Source organism: Pan troglodytes, chromosome 5 (genome assembly GCF_028858775.2).
Source record: "Pan troglodytes isolate AG18354 chromosome 5, NHGRI_mPanTro3-v2.0_pri, whole genome shotgun sequence".
NCBI classification, from domain to species: domain Eukaryota; kingdom Metazoa; phylum Chordata; class Mammalia; order Primates; family Hominidae; genus Pan; species Pan troglodytes.
In genome coordinates this window covers 41,323,880-41,344,789 of record NC_072403.2, presented here as the reverse complement: position 1 = coordinate 41,344,789, position 20,910 = coordinate 41,323,880, and the positions used below count along the sequence as shown (strand labels likewise).

Below are 20,910 nucleotides of genomic sequence, written 5' to 3'. Positions count from 1 at the left end.
AAAGCTGCTCAGAGTGAAAACCCTGTGTTCTTCAGTTCAGGGACAGGGAAAGCTTGTTTTGAGAAATGCAGCATCTCCCCCGCCCCCCCACTCCCACACACACCACCGATGGACTCTTGCTGTTGCCCAGGCTAGAGTGCAGTGGTGCGATCTCAGCTCACTGCAACCTCCGCCTACCAGGTTCAAACAGTTCTGCCTCGGCCTCCCAAGTAGCTGGGATCACAGGCGTGAGCCACCACACCCAGCCAAAATACAGCATTGTTAAGCACTGCTTTTATGCTTTAAAATAACCGTTCTCAGCCGGGCGTGGTGGCTCACGCCTGTAATCCCAGAACTTTGGGAGGCCCAGACGGGCGGATCACAAGGTCAGGAGATGGAGACCCTCCTGGCTAACACGGTGAAACCCTGTCTCTACTAAAAACACAAAAAAACTAAAAAACTAGCCGGGCATAGTGGCGGGCGCTTGTAGTCCCAGCTACTCGGGAGGCTGAGGCAGAATGGCATGAACCCAGGAGGCGGAGCTTGCAGTGAGCCCAGATCACGCCACTTATACTCCAGCCTGGGGAATGGAGCGAAGACTCAAAAAAAAAATAAAATAAAATAACTCTTTTTGGACAGTCATGGTGGCTCATGCCTGTACTCCCAGCACTTTGGGAGGCTGATGTGTGGATCACTTGAGGTCAGGAGTTCAAGACCAGCCTGGCCAACATGGTGAAACCATCTCTACTAAAAATACAAAAAAAAAATTAGTTGGCCATGGTGGCATGTGCTTGTAATCCAGCTACTTGGGAGGATGAGGCAGGAGAATCCAGGAGGCAGAGGTTGCAGTGAGCAGCGATCACTCCACTGCACTCTAGCCTGGGCGATAAGAGGGAAACAAAAATATAAAATAACCCTTTTCTATTAAGAAACGGGGATGAGGCTGGGCACGGCAGCTCATGCCTGTAATCCCAACACTTTGGGAGGCCCAGGTGGGCAGATCACGAGGTCAGGAGGTCGAGACCACCCTAACAGTGAAACCCCATCTCTACTAAAAAAAATACAAAAAATTAGTCAGGTGTGGTGGCGGGCGCCTGTAGTCCCAGCTACTTGGGAGGCAAGAGAATGACGTGAACCCGTGAAGCAGAGCTTGCAGTGAGCTGAGATGGCGCCGCTGCACTCCAGCCTGGGCCACAAAGCGAGACTGTTGTCTCAATTTAAAAAAAAAAAAAAAAAAAAAAAGCAGGGATGAACTGGGTCCCCTATTTACCAAAGTCAAACTAAGCTCATTTTAGTCAAAGGTTAAAGCAGTACTGGGTGCTAGAGGCAAGAACTGCCAACAGGGAAATGCCTCAGAAAAGGAGGGGGCTTAGCCTGCCTGGGGCAAGGACCTGGAATACTGTTGGTTCCCCTAGAAAAATTAACAGGATCTGGCTGGGGACGGTGACTCACACCTGTAATCCCAGCACTTTGAGAGGCCGAGGCAGAATTGCTTGAACTGGGACCCACAGATTGAGATCGCACCATTGCGCTCCAGCCTGGGCTACAAACTCCATTTAAAAAAAAAAACAAGGTACATTAATTATACTTTTGTACTGGTTTGCTGTGCCTTGTTTTCCTTAACATTTACTCACTACTAACCCAAAGCATAGGATACTCCACATTTGGTCTTCTTAACACAGAAATGCTGACTAAAATCCTTATTTTAAATTTACATGGACCAATCCTGTCAAAAAGCTTCAATGCCGTTAGGAACCCTATCACATATGCAAGACTGCCTAATTTTGATGGCAGAAAAACATCCTCTTCCCTATAGTACCCAACTATCCATCATCAAAGTGACAAACTACACAACTAGCCATCAGCAGTACCAAGGCCCTCACTTGTCAGCTGACAAACCACCCCCCACCCTCAATCACAGGCAGACAGAGGGAACTGGTAATAGAATTTATTCAAATGTGCCTTAATATAGGCGCTGGGGCTTGCCCATGGTGCTCTTGATATATAAGGCCCGGACATTCTGCCAGTTTTTCTTGAGCAATGACACCAAGAAGTTGACAGCCAGGTGAATGTTATACACAAGCTCATCGTCTGTCATCTTCACGTGACCAACAGCTACAGCCAGACATAACACCTGGGAGGAGGGAAGAGAGGATCAAGTCAGGTTGGTGGACGAATAGCAGATGGCCTGTCCTTCCTCCCCCAGTGGCCTGGTGAGCAGGTACTTGGACCCGGGCCAAGACCAGGGTTACTCCAAAAGTTTCAATCCTGGTGGGTGCTCTTACTGGCATATTTAGAGACTTGGATAAGATTTAGATCCTGCCAACACCTTCACCCATAGCAACCCGCCAGACCCACTCACCTTCTTCATTTGGAACTTGATTGTGGACTTCACCTCATCCACTTTGGCCACCATGTTTTCGTTGTGTGTGAGCAGGGAAGGGAACTTTCCTGCCTTATTTAAACCTGGGCCGAGGATTCGTGGAATCTGCTTGATCAAAGACTCTGAGGCCAAAAACGCATCATACTTCTTGGCTGATAGAGAGAGGAAGCCATTGGCATTGCTTAGGACCTGGTCACCAAGGCACACCTCAAATGTGGCAGGCCAGAAACGCTTGAATCAATCATGTAAGTGACCTCCAAGCAGCACCCTCTCTACCCTGCCTCAGTCTTTTCCCTAGCCCAAACGGTTTCCAGAAAGTCCTCTGGACCTTCACTGGTCCCAAAACATGCTCTGAGAAAACCAGGCTGACCCATGATCCATGGCATAACCGCTGTACAACGGATGCTCTGGTCAAGACTGCCTGGGCTCGAATTCTGCCTATTTCTTAGCTGTGGACCCTGGACACGTGACAACTGGGAATGTCTGCTTCCTACCTGTAAAAGCAGTCTAATGCCACTGCCTAAACAACGCAGCGTAAAGATTTCCAAATCATAGTTCACCAGCACCTGGCTGGTCAACTTACAATGCCTGGCCTCCCTCATCAACTGGAATCCTCATAGCAATACAAACATCAAACCACCCCAAAGCTAAAACAGCACTCAGGCAAGCTAGGCAACCACCGCCGATCCTTTGCTATTCTAGGCCCCTCATCATTTAAAAATCGAAAATGGCAGAAAAGCCTTTCTACCGCCCCCACCACACATCTCACATGCAAAACCACAGCGGCCGGACTCACCCAGCTTCTTGACCAGTTTTTTATTCTTGTTGAGTTTTTTCAGCGCCTCGATGTCCATGTGGGGGATATCCACGGCCTTAGCCTCGTCACAGTGCTGCTGGTCCCCCAGGACACACACAGAGAACTTAGGGCGGGGAGTGGACTTAAGCCTGCGTTTTGGGGGACAGCACCAACAGGTTACGCCTAGCCCTGGGTCCCAAGGGCCGGTGAAGGGTCTGGGACCGCAGCAGCCACCGAGCCTTACCCGGAGCGTTCACATTCACCAGCAGCCAGCCTGGCTTCTCAGGCTGGCCGGCGGGCTCGGCCGAGGCCTACCCACGCCTCCCCTCATGTTTTAAGACCCAGGGTGGGGGTCCGTCCAGCCGCGCCTGCCCGGAGCAGGGGGTCTGAACTACCCTAGCACATCAGTACCGACGTGCCCGCCTCCGGCTCAGCGGGAGCCTGCAGAGGAGGGGCAAGCACGGGGGCACTGAGGGCTGGGTGGGATCAGAACGGTGCCAACCTGACGGTGCCCGAGAAGCGCTTGTCCTTCTGGGGGTCATAGTTCTTCAAGCTGATCTGCAACTCCACCGTCTCCAGGAACCTTCGAGAGAGGAGGGGGGTTAAGCACCCGCCGGCCCTCGCCACCCGCGCCGTGCCCCAGGGTCGGCACTCACTTGCGGCGCTTGCGCTGGTTCCCGTGCAGGACTTCCCGCACCGCCTCGTACAGGGTGTCGCGAGAGACTTTGCTGCTGCGGGAGAGAAGCGACAGGGCGCTCAGGGCCGCGGAGTCCACACGCTCGGACTGCCTGGAAGCCTCCGAGGCTCTAGGCTTCGAGACGGGCGGGCGGCCCACGGCGGACTCCCCCGTAGATTCCGGACACCAAGTGGAGCGACGGGAGCTCAGACCCAGACCCAAGCCCCGGTGGAAGAGGGAGGCTCTCAGTGATCGGACCTGGTAGAAAGGGCGACCCGCAGGCCTACCCGCCTTGAGAAATGCCCCGCGGCGAAGGTGGCGCAAGGGTCCGCGGCGAAGGTGGCGCAAGGGTCCGCAGCGCGGCCTACAGGATCCGAACCCTCGGCGGGGCACCTGAAGGCGCGGATGAACGCGGATAGGGCTTTCAGGACCAACTCACCTCATGGCTTCTCACGCCGCGCTAACCGGAAAAGAGACTAGCATGTCTTGCGCATGCGCTCAAATAGTGGCCCTGATCTCGCGATAATGCTTTGCTCCTCTGTCCTACCCGCAGAGCGGTTGGGTGGGCCAACCCCGAGAAGCGCGGCCTTCTCTGGCCGCTGGGGGGCGTCGCTGGGCCGCTAGGCCGGCGCGGTAACCCACAGAGTTGTCGCAGTCCTGAGCGCCCCGCGGTCCCCCGGTAATGTGCCGATTCGCGCCCGCTGCTGCTGGACCCCTAGGGAAGCGGCTGGGTTCGGGGCTCGAGCTTCGGTAGTCACACGTACTGGTACAGCCCAGTGATGTTCACTGACAACGTGGATTCCGGCACGCTTGTCCCTCAAACCCCTCTCCCCTCGCGCCCTCCGCACCAGCTTATGTTCTCAAAAGGAAGCCTGGCCCGACCTCCCTCCCTCAGCACCTTGCTCTAACGTGGACTCGTGGTAAGGGAAGTGTCCGGAAAAGTTCTGTTCCTGTCCTTTCAACGCCTGCAGAGGGGTAGAGCTGGGAAAGTCCTTAAGTGAACTTTCACTTGATAGTTAATTTGATAACATCTACGTTTTAAGTGTGACTGCTATGAATAAGGCGTCTAGCCAGGTGCTACAGGAATACAAGGATGTAAAACAGGCACACAGCACTGCACACCCATAAGGTGTCTTCTCTGCTCTTTCCTCTGTCCAATGGGTCTCATCCTCTTAGCCACAGTAACCCCCAGAGCCCTTCAGATCTCTCCTCGGATTCATCTGCCCAAAACCCTTCCCGAACTCCAGACTGAGTCACTCCCACCTTTAAGATGCCCATTCTCACCTACCCCCCTGCCTGGTGGGGGCAGCTCCTATAGGATGGGGTGGGTGGTATTACACATTATTTGGCCCTCAGAGGGTGAATAAGATACCCTACACCCTTCCCCTCACCAGGAAAAAGATGTTCCTTGTCATTGAGCAGGGAGGTGGAGGGGGTGCGGATGGGCTCAATACCCAGAATTCATGGGAAGGAAGGTACTGCTTCTAATAAGACATTGGCCAGGCGTGGTGGCTCACGCCTGTAATCCCAGCACTTTGGGAGGCAGGCGGATCACCTGAGGTCAGGAGTTTGAGACCAGCCTCGTCTCTACTAAAAATACAAAAATGAGTGGGTCATGATGGCATGCGCCTGTAATCCCAGCTACTCAAGAGGCTGAGGCAGGAGAATCGCTTGAACTGGGGAGGCAGAGGTTGCAGTGAGCCGAGATCATGCCATTGCATTCCAGCCTGGGCGACAGTGCGAGACTCCGACTCAAAAAGAAAAAGACATTATTGAACATGCTTTTATTCAACACCATTGATAAATTATTCAAGTCAGAAACAAAAACACAGAAGGTCATAATATACATGAGCACAGGAGCTTCATCTGAGCCCACTGGTACCCCAGACCTCCTGGAGCATCCCATGTCCACTCTGGGTCGGCTTGATCCTACTGAGCCCTATCGGAAAGTTTGTCCCTGCAGCCTGAGAATTGATGAGGAGTGTGCCTGGGGCCAGCAGCCTTTGGAAATATAGCTCTGGCCTGGTGTGGTGACTCACACCTGTAAATCTCAACACTTTGGGTGCCAAGGCAGGAAGATCACTTGAGCTCAGGAGTTCAAGACCAGCCCTGACCAGCATATTATCTACAAAATAAAAAATTAGCTGGGCATAGTGTCATGTGCATGTAGTCCCAGCTACTTGGGAGGCTGACATGGGAGGATCGAGCCTGGGAGGCAGAGGTTACAGTGAGCCATGATCAATCACACCACTGCACTCCAGCCTGGATGACAGAGCAATACCTTCTCTCAAAAACAAAAGAAATGAAAAAGAAAATATAGCTGAGCTCCCTTAGCCCAGGAGCCTCCCTGCTGGCTGGGAAGCCAATATGCCCTATGCAGCCTGTAACAGGGAGGCAGTTGCAATCTGGGATGGCCAGGCTCAGCCTTTATCCTCAGGCTAGGGCTCAAGACAAGGTGGTGAAGAAAGAAATGCCCTTCAGGAAGCTGGTGATGGAGCACCAAGAGGGTGGTCCCTTGGTGGATGGTCAGGGGCCCAAATGTTTCAAGGCGGCCTTCAGGGACTTCCTCAGGAAGGTGGTGTTAGGTTCTAGGGCCATAGCCAGGCCCAGCCTCTGGGTCTCAGTGATCTGGGGAGAAGGAAAAATCATGTCAGGACTCCAGCAACTGACCCTTCCCGTCTCCCCACTACCCCAGGGGCTCTATTGAGGAGAGAGGAGGCCAGGAGGATGGAAAGAGGAGGAGACTCCTGAGCAATCTAATCTCATTATTTCACCATGGTTAACGAGGTAGACCTGGAGCCAAATACTAGCTGCACAATTTACTAAGCTGGCCACATTAGTAACAGTTGACAATCATTGTGTGTTTACTATGTGGCAGCACTTTATATGCATCAATCCATACACAAACATACATATACATCATATATATGCATTGCTGTATATAATCCTCAAGACCCTCCCATTTTACAGAGGAGAAAACTGAGGTTCACAGACACTCTACTGTGACAGCTACCTTCCTTTTGGATCACACTTTCTCTTTCTGCCCTGTTGCTACAACCTCCTGACAGGTCTCAGGCCCTGTATCTTCACCCTCCAATCCCACTCCTCACAGAAGCCAGATGCTTCTTAATAGTACAGATCTGATGAAGTTACTCCCAGGTTGAAGGCCCTTGAATGACTCCTGATGCCTCACATTGGAGGTCCTTCTGCCTGGATCTCCAGAGGATTCAGGAGCTCCCCTGAAACTGTGCAACAGAAGCATGTTCATACTTCCATCTTTCTGGGAGGGTCTACATCAAATCATCAAATGGGCCTGTAACACCCCCGACATAAGGGTACAAAGGCAATAGCCCAGAATACCTGACTTTCAAGATAAAGTTAAAAATAAAGCTCCTGGCTGGGCACCATGGTTCATGCCTGTAATCCCAGCACTTTGGGAGGCCGAGGCAGGTGGATCATGTGAGGTCAGGCATTGGAGACCAGCCTGGCCAACATATTGTGAAACCCCATCTCTACTAAAAAATACAAAAACTAGCTGGGCGTGGTGGCGCACACCCGTATTCCCAGCTACTTGGGAAGCTGAGGCAGGGGAATCACTTGAACCCAGGAGGCGGAGGTTGCAGTGAGCCAAGATCGCGCCACTGCACTCCAGCCTGGGCAACAGACCAAGACTCTGTCTCTCAAAACATACATACATACATACATATATAGAGCTCCTCACCATGACGTACAGAAAAAATGCTACTAGTCCTGGCAGTGTGACCTTGGGCAAGTTACTTTAACCTGTGTGAGTCTCAATTTTCTGATCTATGAAACGGAATAATAAGAATATCTCTCAGGCCAGGCGCGGTGGCTCACACCTGTAATCCCAGCACTTTGGGAGGCTGAGGAGGGTGGATCACAAGGTCAGGAGATCGAGACCATCCTGGCTAACACAGTGAAACCCCGTCTCTACTAAAAATACAAAAAAAATTAGCCATGCGTGCTGGCAGGCGCCTGTAGTCCCAGCTACTCGGGAGGCTGAGGCAGGAGAATGGCGTGAACCCAGGAGGCGGAGCTTGCAGTGAGCCGAGATCGCACCACTGCACTCCAGCCTGGGCGACAGAGCGAGACTCCATCTCAAAAAAAAAAAAAAAAAAAAAGAATATCTCTCACAGGGCTGACACATGGAATAAACTAGCAAGTTCATATATGTAAAGGGCTTAGAGCCACGCCTGAGGCTGGGTGTGGTGGCTCAAGCCTGTAATCCCAGCACTTTGGGAGGCCAAGGTGGGAGGATCGCTTGAGCCTAGGAGTTTGAGGCCAGCCTGGGCAACATAAGAAGACCCTGTCTCGGCCGGGCACGGTGGCTCACACCTGTAATCCCAGCACTTTGGGAGGCCAAGACAGGAGGATCGCTTGAGCCTAGGAATTTGAGGCCAGCCTGGGCAACATAAGAAGACCCTGTCTCAGCTGGGCATGGTGGCTCACACCTGTAATCCCAGCACTTTGGGAGGCCAAGGCGGACAGATCACAAGGTCAGGATATCGAGACCATCCTGGCTAACAGGGTGAAACCCCATCTCTACTAAAAATACAAAAAATTAGCCGGGCGTGGTGGCGGGCGCCTGTAGTCCCAGCTACTCAGGAGGCTGAGGCAGGAGAATGGCATGAACCCAGGAGGCGAAGCTTGCAGTGAGCCGAGATGCGCCACTGCACTCTAGCCTGGGCAACAGAGTGAGACTCTGTCTCAAAAAAAAAAAAAAAAAAAAAAAAAGAAGACCCTGTCTTTATTTTTGAAAAATTAAATTTAATAAAAGAACCATGACTGAGACATGGCAGGTACTGTAGAAATATTAGCTCTTAGTACTTTAGCTCTCTAATCTTATCCCCCACCACCATCCATTCTCACATTTTTAGGCTCCATCCTAAAATGCAGATCCCCTCGGACACTCACTGCTCACACTGTATCTTTTTCCTGAAATGCCCTTCCTCTCATCTCTGGCTCTTGACTACCATTCACCTTTTAAGACTCAGGAAGTCTGGGCACGACAGCTCACGCCTGTAACCCCAGCACTTTTGGAGGCTGAGACGGGCTGATCACAAGGTCAGGAGTTCAAGACCAGCCTGGCCAACATAGTGAAACCCCGTCTCTACTAAAAATACAAAATATACAAAAAATTAGCCAGGCGTGGTGGCAGGTAATCCCAGCTACTTGGGAGGCTGAGGCAGGAGAATCGCTTGAACCTAGGAGGCAGAGGTTGCAGTGAGCCGAGATCATGCCATTGCATTCCAGCCTGGGCGACAGTGCGAGACTCCGACTCAAAAAAAAAAAAAAAAAAAAAGTCAGGAAGCCCGTCCCAATTCCCAACCACAAACAAAGCTCACCTGCTCCTCTTCTTTTGCCACCAAATGCCCTTTGCACACCTCTCACCTGGCTCCTACCAGATCTTACTTCTAATATCTGTTATCTGTTTATTTTATTTCTCCCCTCTCACTAGCCTGGGGTTAGGTGACGGGGTCAACTCAAGGGCAGGGATTGCATTATGGTCGCTGTTGATTTCCCAGTGCCCCACACAGCATCTGGCCTAAAGAAGTGTTGGCTGGATGAATGAACTCCTAAGCAGTCTCATTCCCCAGTCCTGGGCTTGAACTTGTTGTTTCTCTGGCTAGCACTCAGGGTTTGTTTTTTGTTTTTGTTTTTGTTTTTGAGATGGAGTCTCACTATGCTGCCCAGGCTAGAATGCAGTAGCATGATCTCAGCTCACTGCAACCTCCACCTCCCAGCTTCAAGCAATTCTCCTGCCTCAGCCTCCCTTGTAACTAGGATTATAGGCGTGCACCACCACACCTAGTTAATTTTTGTATTTTTAGTAGAGATGAGGTTTTACCATGTTGGCCAGGCTGGTCTTGAACTCCTGACCTCATGATCCGCCTGCCTCGGCCTCCCAAAGTGCTGAGATTACAGGCGTGAGCCACCGTGCCTGGCCAGCACTCAGGGTTTTATCCCTGACATACATATTCATACACCCTTGTGGCAGGCCCAGGGCAGCCCTGCCAGCAGGACCAGCCCCAAGGCCCTATCAATACTCACGTTAGCCTGATACTTGGTCATCACTGTCAGCATGAGCTTGGCATAGGCCATGGAGGTGGTGGCTGCCAGCCCCTTTTTACAGAGCTTCTCCATTAAGACACTGAACTTCTCAGGGGTCATCTCCACCTGCACACATTGGGAGATGGAGCAGTAATCACAAGAAAGGCTTGGGCTCTTCATTCAGCCAGTCCTGGATTCAATTCCCAACTCCACCACTTCCTAGCTAGGTGACCCTGGGCAGGTAACTTAACCAACCTAAACCTCCATTTCCATATCTATAAAATGAGGCTCAGGATATCTAACGGAAGACTGTGAAAAGGATTAAATGAGATAATGCACATAAGACACACAGGTCTCAGAAAATGGTGGCTACCATTGCAAAGGCTCAGATTAGGACCAAGGGGAAGCCAAGGATCCCTCATCTGGTTCAGTGGTTAAAGATATAAAGGACCCAGGGCCCAAGAGACACTGCCACCTTAATCACCTGTCTCTTTATAATAATAATTTATGCTAGGCACGGTGGCTCATGCCTGTAATCCCAGCACTTTGAGAGGCCAAGGCGGGTGGATCGCCTGAGGTCAGGAGTTCCAGACCAGCCTGGCCAACATGGTGAAATCCGTCTCTATTAAAAATACAAAAATTAGCTGGGTGTGGTGGTGCGTGCCTGTAATCCCAGCTACTCAGGGGGCTGAGGCTGGAGAATCACTTGAACCCAGGAGGTAGAGGTTGCAGTGAGCCGAGATTATGCCACTGCACTCCAGCCTGGGTGATAGAGTGAGACTCCGTCTCAAAAAAAAAAAATAAATAATAATAATAATTATTATTATTTAATAAACACTGTGCATCAGGTACCATTCTGACTACTTTACACCAATTATCTCATTTAAACCTCACTCCAGTCTTATATGGTAGGTGCTATTAATATTATATCTCCCCTTTTGTAGATGAGGAAACCACAGGCATCAAGAAGTTAGGTCAGGGCTGGGCACGGTGGTTCACACCTGTAATCCCAGCACTTTGGAAGGCCGAGGCCGGTGGATCACGAGGTCAGGAGATAGAGACCATCCTGGCTAACATGGTGAAACCCCATCTCTACTAAAAATACAGAAGATTAGCCGGGCGTGGTGGTGGGCGCCTGTAGTCCCAGCTACTCGGGAGGCTGAGGCAGGAGAATGGCGTGAACCCAGGAGGCAGAGCTTGCAGTGAGCTGAGATCGCACCACTGCACTCCAGCCTGGGCAACAGAGCGAGACTCCGTCTCAAAAAAAAAAAAAAAAAAGAAGTTAGGTCAGTTATCTAAGATATAAACAAATGAGGCAGAATTTCAGGTACCGATATGAAAAAAATCACCAAAATATACTGTGAAGTAAAAAAAGCAACCTACAGGGTACTGAGTTTGGTGTGTTGCAATTTCCAAAAAAGTAGGAGGGAAAGTAAGAGTAGACATGTTTCCACATATAGATGGTATCTCTGGAGGGGGGGGATTCCCCTGAAACTGGTAATACTGGTTAGCCCTAAGGAGGGAAATCTGGATGGTTAGGGAAGAGAAGTAAGGGGAATATTTTTCACTGTATCCTTTTGAGCTTTTAAAATTGTGAACATATGGGCTGGGCGTGGTGGCTCACGCTTTTAATCCCAGCCCTTTGGGAGGTCAAGGAGGGCAGATCACTTGAGCCCAGAAGTTCTGGCCTCAAGTCATGGTGAAACCCTGTCTCTACTAAAAATACAAAAATTAGCCGGTGTGGTGGCGCACGCCTGTAATCCCAGTTACTTGGGTGGCTGAGGCCCCAGGAGTTCTGGCCTCAAGTCATGGCAAAACCCTATCTCTACTAAAAATACAAAAATTAGCCAGCGTGGTGGCGCACGCCTGTAATCCCAGTTATTTGGGTGGCTGAGGCACAAGAATTGCTTGAACCCAGTAGGCAGAGGTTGCAGTGAGCCAAGATTGTGCCACTGCACTTCGGCCTGGGCAACAAAGCCAGACTCTATCTAAAAAAAAAAAAAAATTTGTGAACATATGAATCTATTACCTATTCAAAAATAAAATTAAATTAACACACACACATCAAAAATCCCACCCCCAAGGCCCCCCCAGCTGGTAAGAGGTGGAGCTGAAGTGACCATGTGCTCAGCTCTCTGCTACCAGCTTTGCATGGCCCAGGGCTCTCCCACTGTCTCAGGCAGCTGCTGTAGGGCAGCTGTCCTGCTTGACCCTCCATGCACTGAAGGACTCAGAAACCCAGGAACCCCGTGTGCTTCCAAGGACTGCAGCACTTCTTTGTCCACTCTTCCCCAGGGCAGCCTGCTCACCTGCCGCTCTAGGAGTGACTGCAACACCAAGAAAGTTTCCTCCTTCCAGGGCAGCTCCAAGATCTGTCTGCAAAGCAGAGGCCCTAGTGAAAAATGCCTGGCCTCCCACCCAAGCCTGAGTATCTATCTGCTGCTCCAACTCCCACAGCAGGGCAAGGCCCTGGGGACAGCCAAGATCCCCAGCCAACAAAGGGGTAGTCAGGGGTGGGGCACAGTGGCTCACACCTGTAATCCCAGCACTTTGGGAGGCCGAGGCAGGTGGATCACCTGAGGTCAGAAGTTCAAGACCAGCCTGGCCAACATGGTGAAATCCCGTCTCTACTAAAAATACATAAAATTAACCAGGCTTGGTGGTGGGTCCTGTAATCCCAACTACTCAGGAGGCTGAGACAGGAGAATTGCGTGAACCTGGGAGGCAGAGGCTGCAGTGAGCCAAGACTGTGCCAATGCACTCCAGCCTGGGCAACAGGGCAAGACTCTGTCCCCACCCCCCACCCCCCACCAAAAAAAAATGGGTAGTCAGAGCCTTCTTGATGCTGGCACCAGCCCCAGCAGCCACTGTTGCAGAGCTCATACAACTGCCAGGGAGGTCACAACCTCAAGAGCCCCAGGAGCTGACAACAAAGTATTTGGTAGTGAGACACAAGGATCCCCTAAAAAATAACTAGGAGTAGAAAGTGCATCCTGAGAACAAAAGGCAACGAGGACTCATAAAGGAGAAAGAGGATGGAGTGAGATGATACACATAAGGCTTCCTAGAGAAGGTAAGCCTTCCCTGCAGGGCCCAACACATGTGATGTCACTCTAGCCTGGGGGAACAGGTGGCAGTGGGGACAGCATGGAGGCCTGCACACTCACCCCAGCATTAGAACCTGTGCATCTGGCTCCAGGGACTCCGTCTTCACAAGGCAACACAGTAACTCTGTTTGAGCAGGACCTGGGTAGAGGAAAGCAGAAGGGGAAGTCTGGGGGGAAATGGCAGAAGACAGCAGAAAGCAGGGAGGCGGTAACAGAATGCCCAGCCTGTTACAGGGGCATTGTCAGGGAAGCAGCAGGCATCTTTAATCACTGAATACCCAACTCCTGCCAGGGCCACTCTGGGGTGAAGGATGCTGAGAACACTGAGGGCAGAGCTACTGGGCCTGGGGCTGGTTCCAGAATTACCTGTGCCTGGGGCCTGGAGCACAGGGTCAAGGAGGGCGCTGCAGACAGGGTATGTATATTTGGCACAGAAGGAGGTCAGGGCAGTTGTAAGCAGGCGGGAGGCTGAGGAAGTCAAGGAGAGGATCTACAGCCAACAGGGAGGAAAAAATTAATTATTTTCTTCTTCATTTCAACAGCATTTATCAAATGCACATTTCAGATGATGATACATGTTACAAAGGAAAAAAAAAACCAAGTTCTTTTATTTAGAACTCACATGGACCCACCCATTGGAAAAGATACATACCTCTCTTGCTCAGTTCCCAAATCCCTGAAAGTCCCTTGATCAGCTTCTAGAAGGGTTCTGGTGCCCAAAGAGAAGTTAGATGCCAGCTGGGCATGGTGGCTTAATTATGCCTGTAATCCCAGCACTTTGGGAGGCTGACACAGCTGGATCACTTGAGGCCAGGAGTTCGAGACCAGCCTGGGCAACGTGGCGAAACCCAGTCTCTACTAAAAATACAAAAATTAGCCAGGTGTGGCAGTGGGTGCCTGTAGTCCCAGCTACTCAGGAGGTTGAGGCAGGAGAATCGCTTGAACCCCAAAGGCAGAGGTCGCAGTGAGCCAAGATTGCACCACTGCACTCCAGCTTGAGTGACAGAGCAAGACTCCGTCTCTAAATAAATAAATAAAAATACAAAAATTAGCCAGGCATGGTGGAAGGCACCTGTGATCCCAGCTACTCAGGAGGCTGAGGCAGGAGATCACGCCACTGCTGCACTCCAGCCTAGGCAACAGAGTGAGACACTCTCTCTCAAAAAAAAAAAAAAAGTTAGATGCCATGTGGGTAGATGGCCTGGGGGTCCATGCCCTGCCAGTTAAGCAGGCATCCTTTCCTTGCCCCAGGCTGCCCAAACAGCCCAGATGTCTACAAGGCTGGGAATCCCCTCTCTCAAGTACCACCCTTCTGAGGGCCCAGTTGCTCTTCCCCATTGTCCTTGGCACTCTGAGTACCTCCCAATACACCTACCCGTCCAAGAAAGAGGCTTCTGGTCAACACAGTAGCATTGCTGAGGCTGAGATCAGGTGAAAGGGCCAGCAGCCAGGTGCAGAGCCGCAGGAGACCGAGGTCTGAGAGCTGGGGGAGCTGCAGCTGGGCACACAGCAAGTCCATCTGCTTACAGAGTGGGGCACGGTGGGACAGAGGACACCGGGACATGCACTCTGCCTCTGCTAGGCTGTCTCAAGCAACTGGACAGCAGACAGAGCAGGGCAAAGATACTCCAGGGCAAAGAAAGTCTGGGAGAGCTGCCCTAGGGGAAGGAACCAAGGGCTAAAAGATACTACACAGGGTGACCCCTATCGCCGAGAGAGAAAACAACAAAATCCCCTCCCACATTTCCCACATGAGGTAGGAAAACATAAACTTAAATAGAAAAAGATAAGGGACAGAGAATGTAACCTCAGAGCCAGGCAGTCATCTGGACTCACCTGGCTGGGACTACATTCGTGAAGAAGCTGTAGCTCAACTGGGGGGGCATCCTCCAATCCCTCTAACCCCTGGGGAGACAAATCTCATGTTAGGGCTGGCAGAGCCCTCAGTGACAAGTCACTGAAGCCACCCCTTCAGGTGGCAGAAGGAGTGGCCTGAGATCCTGGAAGGCACTACCAGAGAAGAGGAAGTTACCTGGGGTTAGATGGTAAGTCTACACTTGGTTCAAGAAAAGCTCCTTCAGAGACTGTCCTCAGACCTTTACTCCAGTCCCCCTCCCCCAGCCAGCTTGTATATCACTGCATTGGGCCTTCCTTGGGCATAGTTGGGGTCTGGGTAGAAGATGGAAGAAAGGCTATGGTGAGCACTGTGGGGCCAGTCACCTCCTCCAAGGTCTTCAGCAGCTGCTGCAGCCTGGGAAGCTGGTCCTGTGGAGGAGAGCCCAGTCACTGCTACGTCCCTCCCCCTGCAGCATGACCCCAAGCCCGGTTCTGGCTCCCCCTACTGAAAAGGCCCCAGGTCAGTGGGAGCTGGCTGGCAAAGATGATTCAAGAAAGTCAAGAGGCCAAGCGTGGTGGCTCACACCAGCACTTTGGGAGGCTGAGGATGGAGAATCACTTGAGCCCAGGAGTTCAAGATAGCCTGCACAACTAGTTGAGACCCCATCTCTACAAAAATAAATATAAAAAATTAGCCAGGCGTGATGGTGCATGCCTGTAATCCCAGCTACTTGGGAGGCTGAGGCAGGAGGATCATTTGAGCCCAGGAGGTCGAGGCTGCAGTGAGTTATATTCATGCCCCTTCACCCCAGCCTGGGGGAGAAGAGAGGGACCCTGTCTCGAGGAGAAAAAAAAAAAGTCAAGAACATGAAGTCTCTATCTTGAAAAGTGCCTAAGAACCCAAACTAGACAAGGTCCATGTGAAACCTAGCTGTCTAGAATTGTCTTCTGCATCCAACCCAAATGGGGGTAGACCCAGGCCTCAGACTAGGAGGCAGGGGCAGACTGGATGCTGTCATGATTCTTCCCACCCACATATGACGGGGTAGCAGGGGTGGCTCCAGAGCCTCTCCCTTGCCTGGCACCCTTTAACCCCACATTATAGATCATTAGGACACATTTCCCACCTCCAATAACTCCCTTCCCTACCCCTCCTTAAGAGTCTGTGGAGTGGCTGGGCGTGGTGGTTCACACCTGTTATCCCAACACTTCGGAGGCCAAGGTGGGTGGATCACCTGAGGTCGGGAGTTCAAGACCAGCCTGACCAACATGGAGAAACCCTGTCTCTACTAAAAATACAAAATTAGCTGGGCGTGGTGGCGCATGCCTATAATCCCAGCTACTCAGGAAGCTGAGGCAGGAGAATCGCTTGAACCCGGGAGGCAGAGGTTGCGGTGAGCTGAGATCATGCCATTGAACTCCAGCCTGGGCAACAAGAGCAAAACTCCATCTCAAAAAAAAAAAAGAGTCTGTAGAGTGGAGGCTACATTCCCCCAACCCTACCTTCCTCCTTCTTCCTCCAGGAGCTACAGTCAACTCCATTGGGAAAAAGTGTCCCAAGCAGCCTTCCCCACGGATAAAGCCACCACTGCTGAAAGATCACTCTAAACCTAGTCTCCCTACCAAAGTACCTGGATAGCTTTGGGCAACTCCAAACTCTCAGCCAGACCTTTAGCATCATCCAGATTCGAACCGTCCTCGCCAGTCTTAACTCCCATGACAGGCTGGTCCTTAATAGGAGATGCACTTCCTCCATCTGCCAGGAATTCCAGTGACTTATGTTCGGGTCTCTCCTTCTCATGATCTTCTTCCTCTTCCCAACACCGTAATCTTTTGGGGACCCTATTCCCCTCAGGACTGGCAGCCTCTTCCTCTGAGTCCTTTCTGCGTTTCCCAGGCTGCTGGGAGTCCCTGTTCTCCTCTTCTTCAGGGTCTGGAGCCTGGGGGGATTTCAACCTCCTGCCCCCCAGGCCCAGCCCCCTACATAGACTTTGGAGCTGTCTCTGGCATTTTTCAGACAGTGGAGAAGCTCCCTCCATGGAGGTCCCCACCCCCAAATCCCTTCGCAGCAATTCCCCCAGGGCACGGAGCCAGGCATCGGGGTCAGGGGCTAGGTCCTGCTGGGCAATCTGCAGCACAGAGAGGAGCCCACTTTCCGGCAGCGATGGCCGAACGGCCATCAGCAGGGACATCAGGTTCCTCTGGCATATCCGGGGCAATCGCAGCAACAGTGGTTTCCTGGGTAGCAGAGGGAGAGCAAGCAGTTAAGTGTCTGGGTGAAGGGAGCACAAGGCAGACTGGGCAGAGCTGGGGGCTAGATGGCGGTGGACAGATGGGGGCTGGCACGCAGTATCTGCAAGAGTCAGTGGATGTTGGCCAGGTGTGGTGACTCACACCTGTAATTATAGCATTTTGGGAGGCTGAAGTGGGCAGATCACTCAAGGTTAAGAGTTCGAGACCTGCATGGCCAACATGGTGAAACTCCGTCTCTACTAAAAAAAATACAAAAATTAGACGGGCATGGTGGCATGCGCCTGTAGTTCCAGCTACTGGGGAGGCTGAGGCAGGAGAATCGCTTGAACCCGGGAGTCAGAGGTTGCAGTGAGCCGAGATCATGCCACTGCACTCCAGCCTGGGCAACAGTGTGAGACACTATTTCAAAAAAAGGAAAAAAAAAAAAAGTCAGTGGATGGAGACAGAGACAACATGAAAGATGAGAACTGTTCAAGTGTTCATTGAATATCTATCATAAGACAGGCCCTATTCTTTGGCCTCTGTCATCTGTTTCAGCTCAAAATTCATATTGGAACCTACTCTATAATAGATTCATGCTTGTTTTACACAAAAGAATAAAAAAGTTCTTTCCCAAATTTTAGGTAAAAATAATACTCCAGGATGCTGTGCAGTGCTTAGTCCTGCAGCCCTACGGCTGCCCTCGGCAATCCCCTGGAACTCTCGGGGTCAGTCATCTGTCCAGCTCTTGTGTTCCTTCCACCAAATTGTGAGTTCCTAAAAGGTGAAGGTAGTGTTTCCTTCCTCTGTGTCCTAGGACTCAGCACAGCGCCAGCCCAGAGCAGGCACTTGTTGTGCATTTATTGAATGAATTAACTCTCTAAGTGTGCTGAGATCAGCAAGAGCTGCTGTGGACACAGAAGGCTTCCCAGAGATGAAACTTGAAACAGAAGGAATCACTTTACAGATTCCAAACAGTATGCACAGAGCCAAAGGGGAAAGACAGGGGATGAGGATCTTTTGTTTTGGAGCCCCAGGAGTTTAAGCAGAACCAATGCTCTGTCCCGCAAGCACCCAGCTTTTCTTAAAATAGATTCAACACTATTCCCCAGAGCTCCAGAGGCCCATGATGCAATGTAACCATCTGTAATTCTGCTGAGGCACAAACCCAGATCCTACATGACCTGAGGCTTGGTGTGGCAAGTCATGGCAGCATCTAGCCCACCACCCCTCACGTCTCTACTCCCTATGCATAATTTTGCAGGGCCGTTTGTCAACACAGAGGCACTTGGGATGTGAGGCAGAAAAAAAAAGACAACTATTTCTTTGTGGAATATAGACACTATGTGAGAGAGAAAAACTAGAGTCAAAGTTTAAAAGATGGGCCAGGCGCAGTGGCTCATGCCTGTAATCCCAGCACTTTGGGAGGCCAAGGTGGGTGGATCACGAGGTGGGTGGATCAGGAGTTCCAGACCAGCCCAGCCAATATGGTGAAACTCTATCTCTGCCAAAAATACAAAAATTAGCTGGGCGTGTTGGCACGCGCCTGTAGTCCCAGCTACTCAGGAGGCTGGGGCAGAAGAATTGCTTCTTCTGGAGGTGGAGGTTGCAGTGAGCCAAGATCGCGCCACTGCACTCCAGCTTGGGCAACAGAGCAAGATTCCATCAAAAAAAAAACAACAAAACAAACAAAAAAAACCTAAGTTTAAAAGATGGCTAATTTGTGGTGGGGAGGATATTTGGGGGTAGAGAGATAGGGAAGACCCGACTCCAGGAGATTTTAACCTTTTTTAGTGCCAGAGACCTGTGATCAGAATGAGTGTTAAATGCATTTGATAAAATATCTAGGATTATAAAGGAAATCAATTGTGCTGAAATACTCTTCTATCCAGGGGCCCCAGGTTAAGGCCCTGCCCTCTCCTTACTCTATCCAGAATAAGCCAGATAGCTGGGCAAACATTTCTATAGCTTCCAATTTGGGGATTCAGACAAGTTCTCCTGACCCATCTCCTGAAAGAAATTCAAAGTGGAGTGTAGGAAGAAAATATTGGAACTCCCATTTTCCCCTATTTATCTAAAACATAAGAAATTAAGCATTAGAAATATTTAGCATCTGGATGGTTTCCAGCATAAATTATGGGGGAGGGGTATCCAAGAGGAGTGGAAGGCTGGCCCCACTAGGAGCTGAACATGGCACCTCACCCACTCGTTTTTCTGTGTGTTTTAGTTAACTTTGCTAGTTAAGTGCATTTGTAGATACTGTACTTTTTTTTTTAAACAAAAGTTGTCCTCACAAATAAGCACGTGGCTTAAAAGAATGCCTGCCAAAAAATTGGAGATAATATCAATAACAGAAACACAACCAAATAAAATGGCAGGGCCGACACCTCTGCTCCTAGTAGGAATTCTTCGTCAGCCACAGAGAGGTTAAAAAAAAAGTTCAATGTCATCCAAGAGCCAGAAATTATCAAGAACACTAAAATATGGATTCACAGTTACCATTCTTAGAGAAAGCAATCTTGCCTTAAAGTGAACGTTATGCTTTGAAAAGCAGAGCATACAGCCACCAGGATAGCGGATATGTATTCCACCATCACGTTTTAAATATCTATTTTTGTACTTTAAAATGTACGTATTTTAACACATGTGTACACTTTATACATAAGTATACTTACACTGGACGTGCGAGTCCAGTTTTTTAGAGATGGAAGTACGCGATCAAAAGTGATTTGCCTCCACTTATCATCACTATACTTTACAGCGAACAGAAGGCGTGTGCCTCGAGTTCCCGGATCCTCGATGTCCCGCACACAGCAAGTGCTCAGTGAAGGGTGCCCCTGCTCATAGGGTGCGCGGCAGGCCGTCGCTGAAGGGGCTTATTTCACCTCTGTGTGTGTCGGTCCCCCGACAGCCCCACGCCTCCCATACCTGCTAAGGGGCCGCGGGCGAGGACTTACAGCTCCAGACGGCCGTCAGGCCCCTGCACGACCGGCTCCTCCCGGCACAGGGCCTCGAGCAAGCGACCCCAGTCGAAGGGCTCCCAGCCGCGGCTGCCCAGCGCCCGGAGCACCCCCAGGCCGCGCCGCGCCCCCTCGGGCCCCGCCTGCAGCGCCTGCAGCAGGAGGCGGGCGGGGGCCTCCAGCTGCGCCCAGGGCGCCGGCTCCACGCCCTCAGCCCCAGGGAGCCCCGCGTCCGGTGTCGCCATGCCGGGGCACGGGTGCCGCGCCGCCCCCTACTCTGGTGTGGGGCCTCAGCTCAGAGGCTGAGGGGAACGGAGGACTCCAGCGCCGTCCCTGACGCGGCGGCGGCGGGCCAGCTCCAGCGCCTGTTACAAGCTCTCCTCGGCGTTGGGAGACCGGAGAAGCCCGGCCGCCCGAAGCCGCAGCCGTTCCCGCGCTGTCGGAAAGGGAAGGAGGGAGGCGCGGCCGGGGGCGGAGCCTGAACGTGAGGCCGGCGCGAGGGCAGGTCGCAAGGGGCAGGGCCGGGCACAACTCCAGCCGGAGTAGGTGGGCGGGGCCAAGGCCTGGGGCGTGCCCATGGGAGGGGGCGTGGACAAAACAAGTGGTTAGTTTGTGGGCGGTGTCGGGCCAGGGAGCCTGGAGCGGGGCGGGGGCGGGGGTTGATGGAGGGGTGGATCCGCCGCTGACGACCCCAACCCTCTCCCTTTCTTCATCACTCCCCAAAGTAGTGGAATGGAGTGGATGTCAGGGGTTCTGTTGTGCTAGAGGACCCGCGCTGTATTTAAGCTGACGGCATGTTGCTTGTCATGGACTTCACCATAGAATTTGACCACAATTTACCACCCCACTTAGCTTCATCTCTTCCACAG

At 51.6% G+C, this 20,910-nt stretch overlaps 2 protein-coding genes across 14 annotated transcripts; both read right to left on the bottom strand.

The window, feature by feature from the left end:
- Positions 1–1,912: 1,912 nt before the first annotated feature.
- RPL10A (ribosomal protein L10a) lies at positions 1,913–4,381 on the bottom strand. Its single transcript, XM_009451114.4, has 6 exons — positions 4,274–4,381; positions 3,815–3,889; positions 3,661–3,741; positions 3,159–3,307; positions 2,342–2,514; positions 1,913–2,113 (listed from the first exon to the last, which is right to left on the bottom strand). Exons 1-6 carry the CDS (start codon positions 4,276–4,278, stop codon positions 1,943–1,945), a joined length of 654 nt encoding a protein of 217 aa, XP_009449389.1. The 5' UTR covers positions 4,279–4,381; the 3' UTR covers positions 1,913–1,942.
- Positions 4,382–5,603: 1,222 nt separating this feature from the next.
- Positions 5,604–20,537, bottom strand: FANCE (FA complementation group E). 13 transcript variants are annotated; one of them, XM_016955317.4, is made up of 10 exons: positions 20,039–20,532; positions 16,481–17,087; positions 15,234–15,278; positions 14,850–14,918; positions 14,389–14,535; positions 13,380–13,503; positions 13,074–13,152; positions 12,216–12,282; positions 9,907–10,032; positions 5,604–6,462 (listed from the first exon to the last, which is right to left on the bottom strand). In XM_016955317.4, exons 1-10 carry the CDS (start codon positions 20,284–20,286, stop codon positions 6,361–6,363), a joined length of 1,614 nt encoding a protein of 537 aa, XP_016810806.1. In that variant the 5' UTR covers positions 20,287–20,532; the 3' UTR covers positions 5,604–6,360. The 13 variants fall into 13 exon arrangements, 12 of the variants coding, with proteins under 12 accessions (XP_016810806.1, XP_016810808.1, XP_016810807.1 ...); XM_016955319.4 differs by having other exon boundaries at positions 14,389–14,511; XM_016955318.4 differs by having other exon boundaries at positions 14,389–14,532; positions 20,039–20,531.
- Positions 20,538–20,910: the final 373 nt, after the last annotated feature.

Excerpts from the sequence above, each read along its gene's own strand:
- RPL10A (XM_009451114.4), bottom strand. Across the intron at positions 2,515-3,158 it reads AAAACTGGTCAAGAAGCTGG|CCAAGAAGTATGATGCGTTT; the intron begins GTGAGTCCGGCC and ends TCTCTCTATCAG. Across the intron at positions 2,114-2,341 it reads TCAAGTTCCAAATGAAGAAG|GTGTTATGTCTGGCTGTAGC; the intron begins GTGAGTGGGTCT and ends CCCTCCTCCCAG.
- FANCE (XM_016955317.4), bottom strand. The coding sequence starts at position 20,286 with ATGGCGACACCGGACGCGGGGCTCCCTGGGGCTGAGGGCGTGGAGCCG. Across the intron at positions 13,504-14,388 it reads GAAGCCTCTTTCTTGGACGG|ATCCTCTCCTTGACTTCCTC; the intron begins GTAGGTGTATTG and ends TGTTGGCTGTAG. Across the intron at positions 13,153-13,379 it reads GCTCCAGGCCCCAGGCACAG|GTCCTGCTCAAACAGAGTTA; the intron begins GTAATTCTGGAA and ends TCCTCTACCCAG.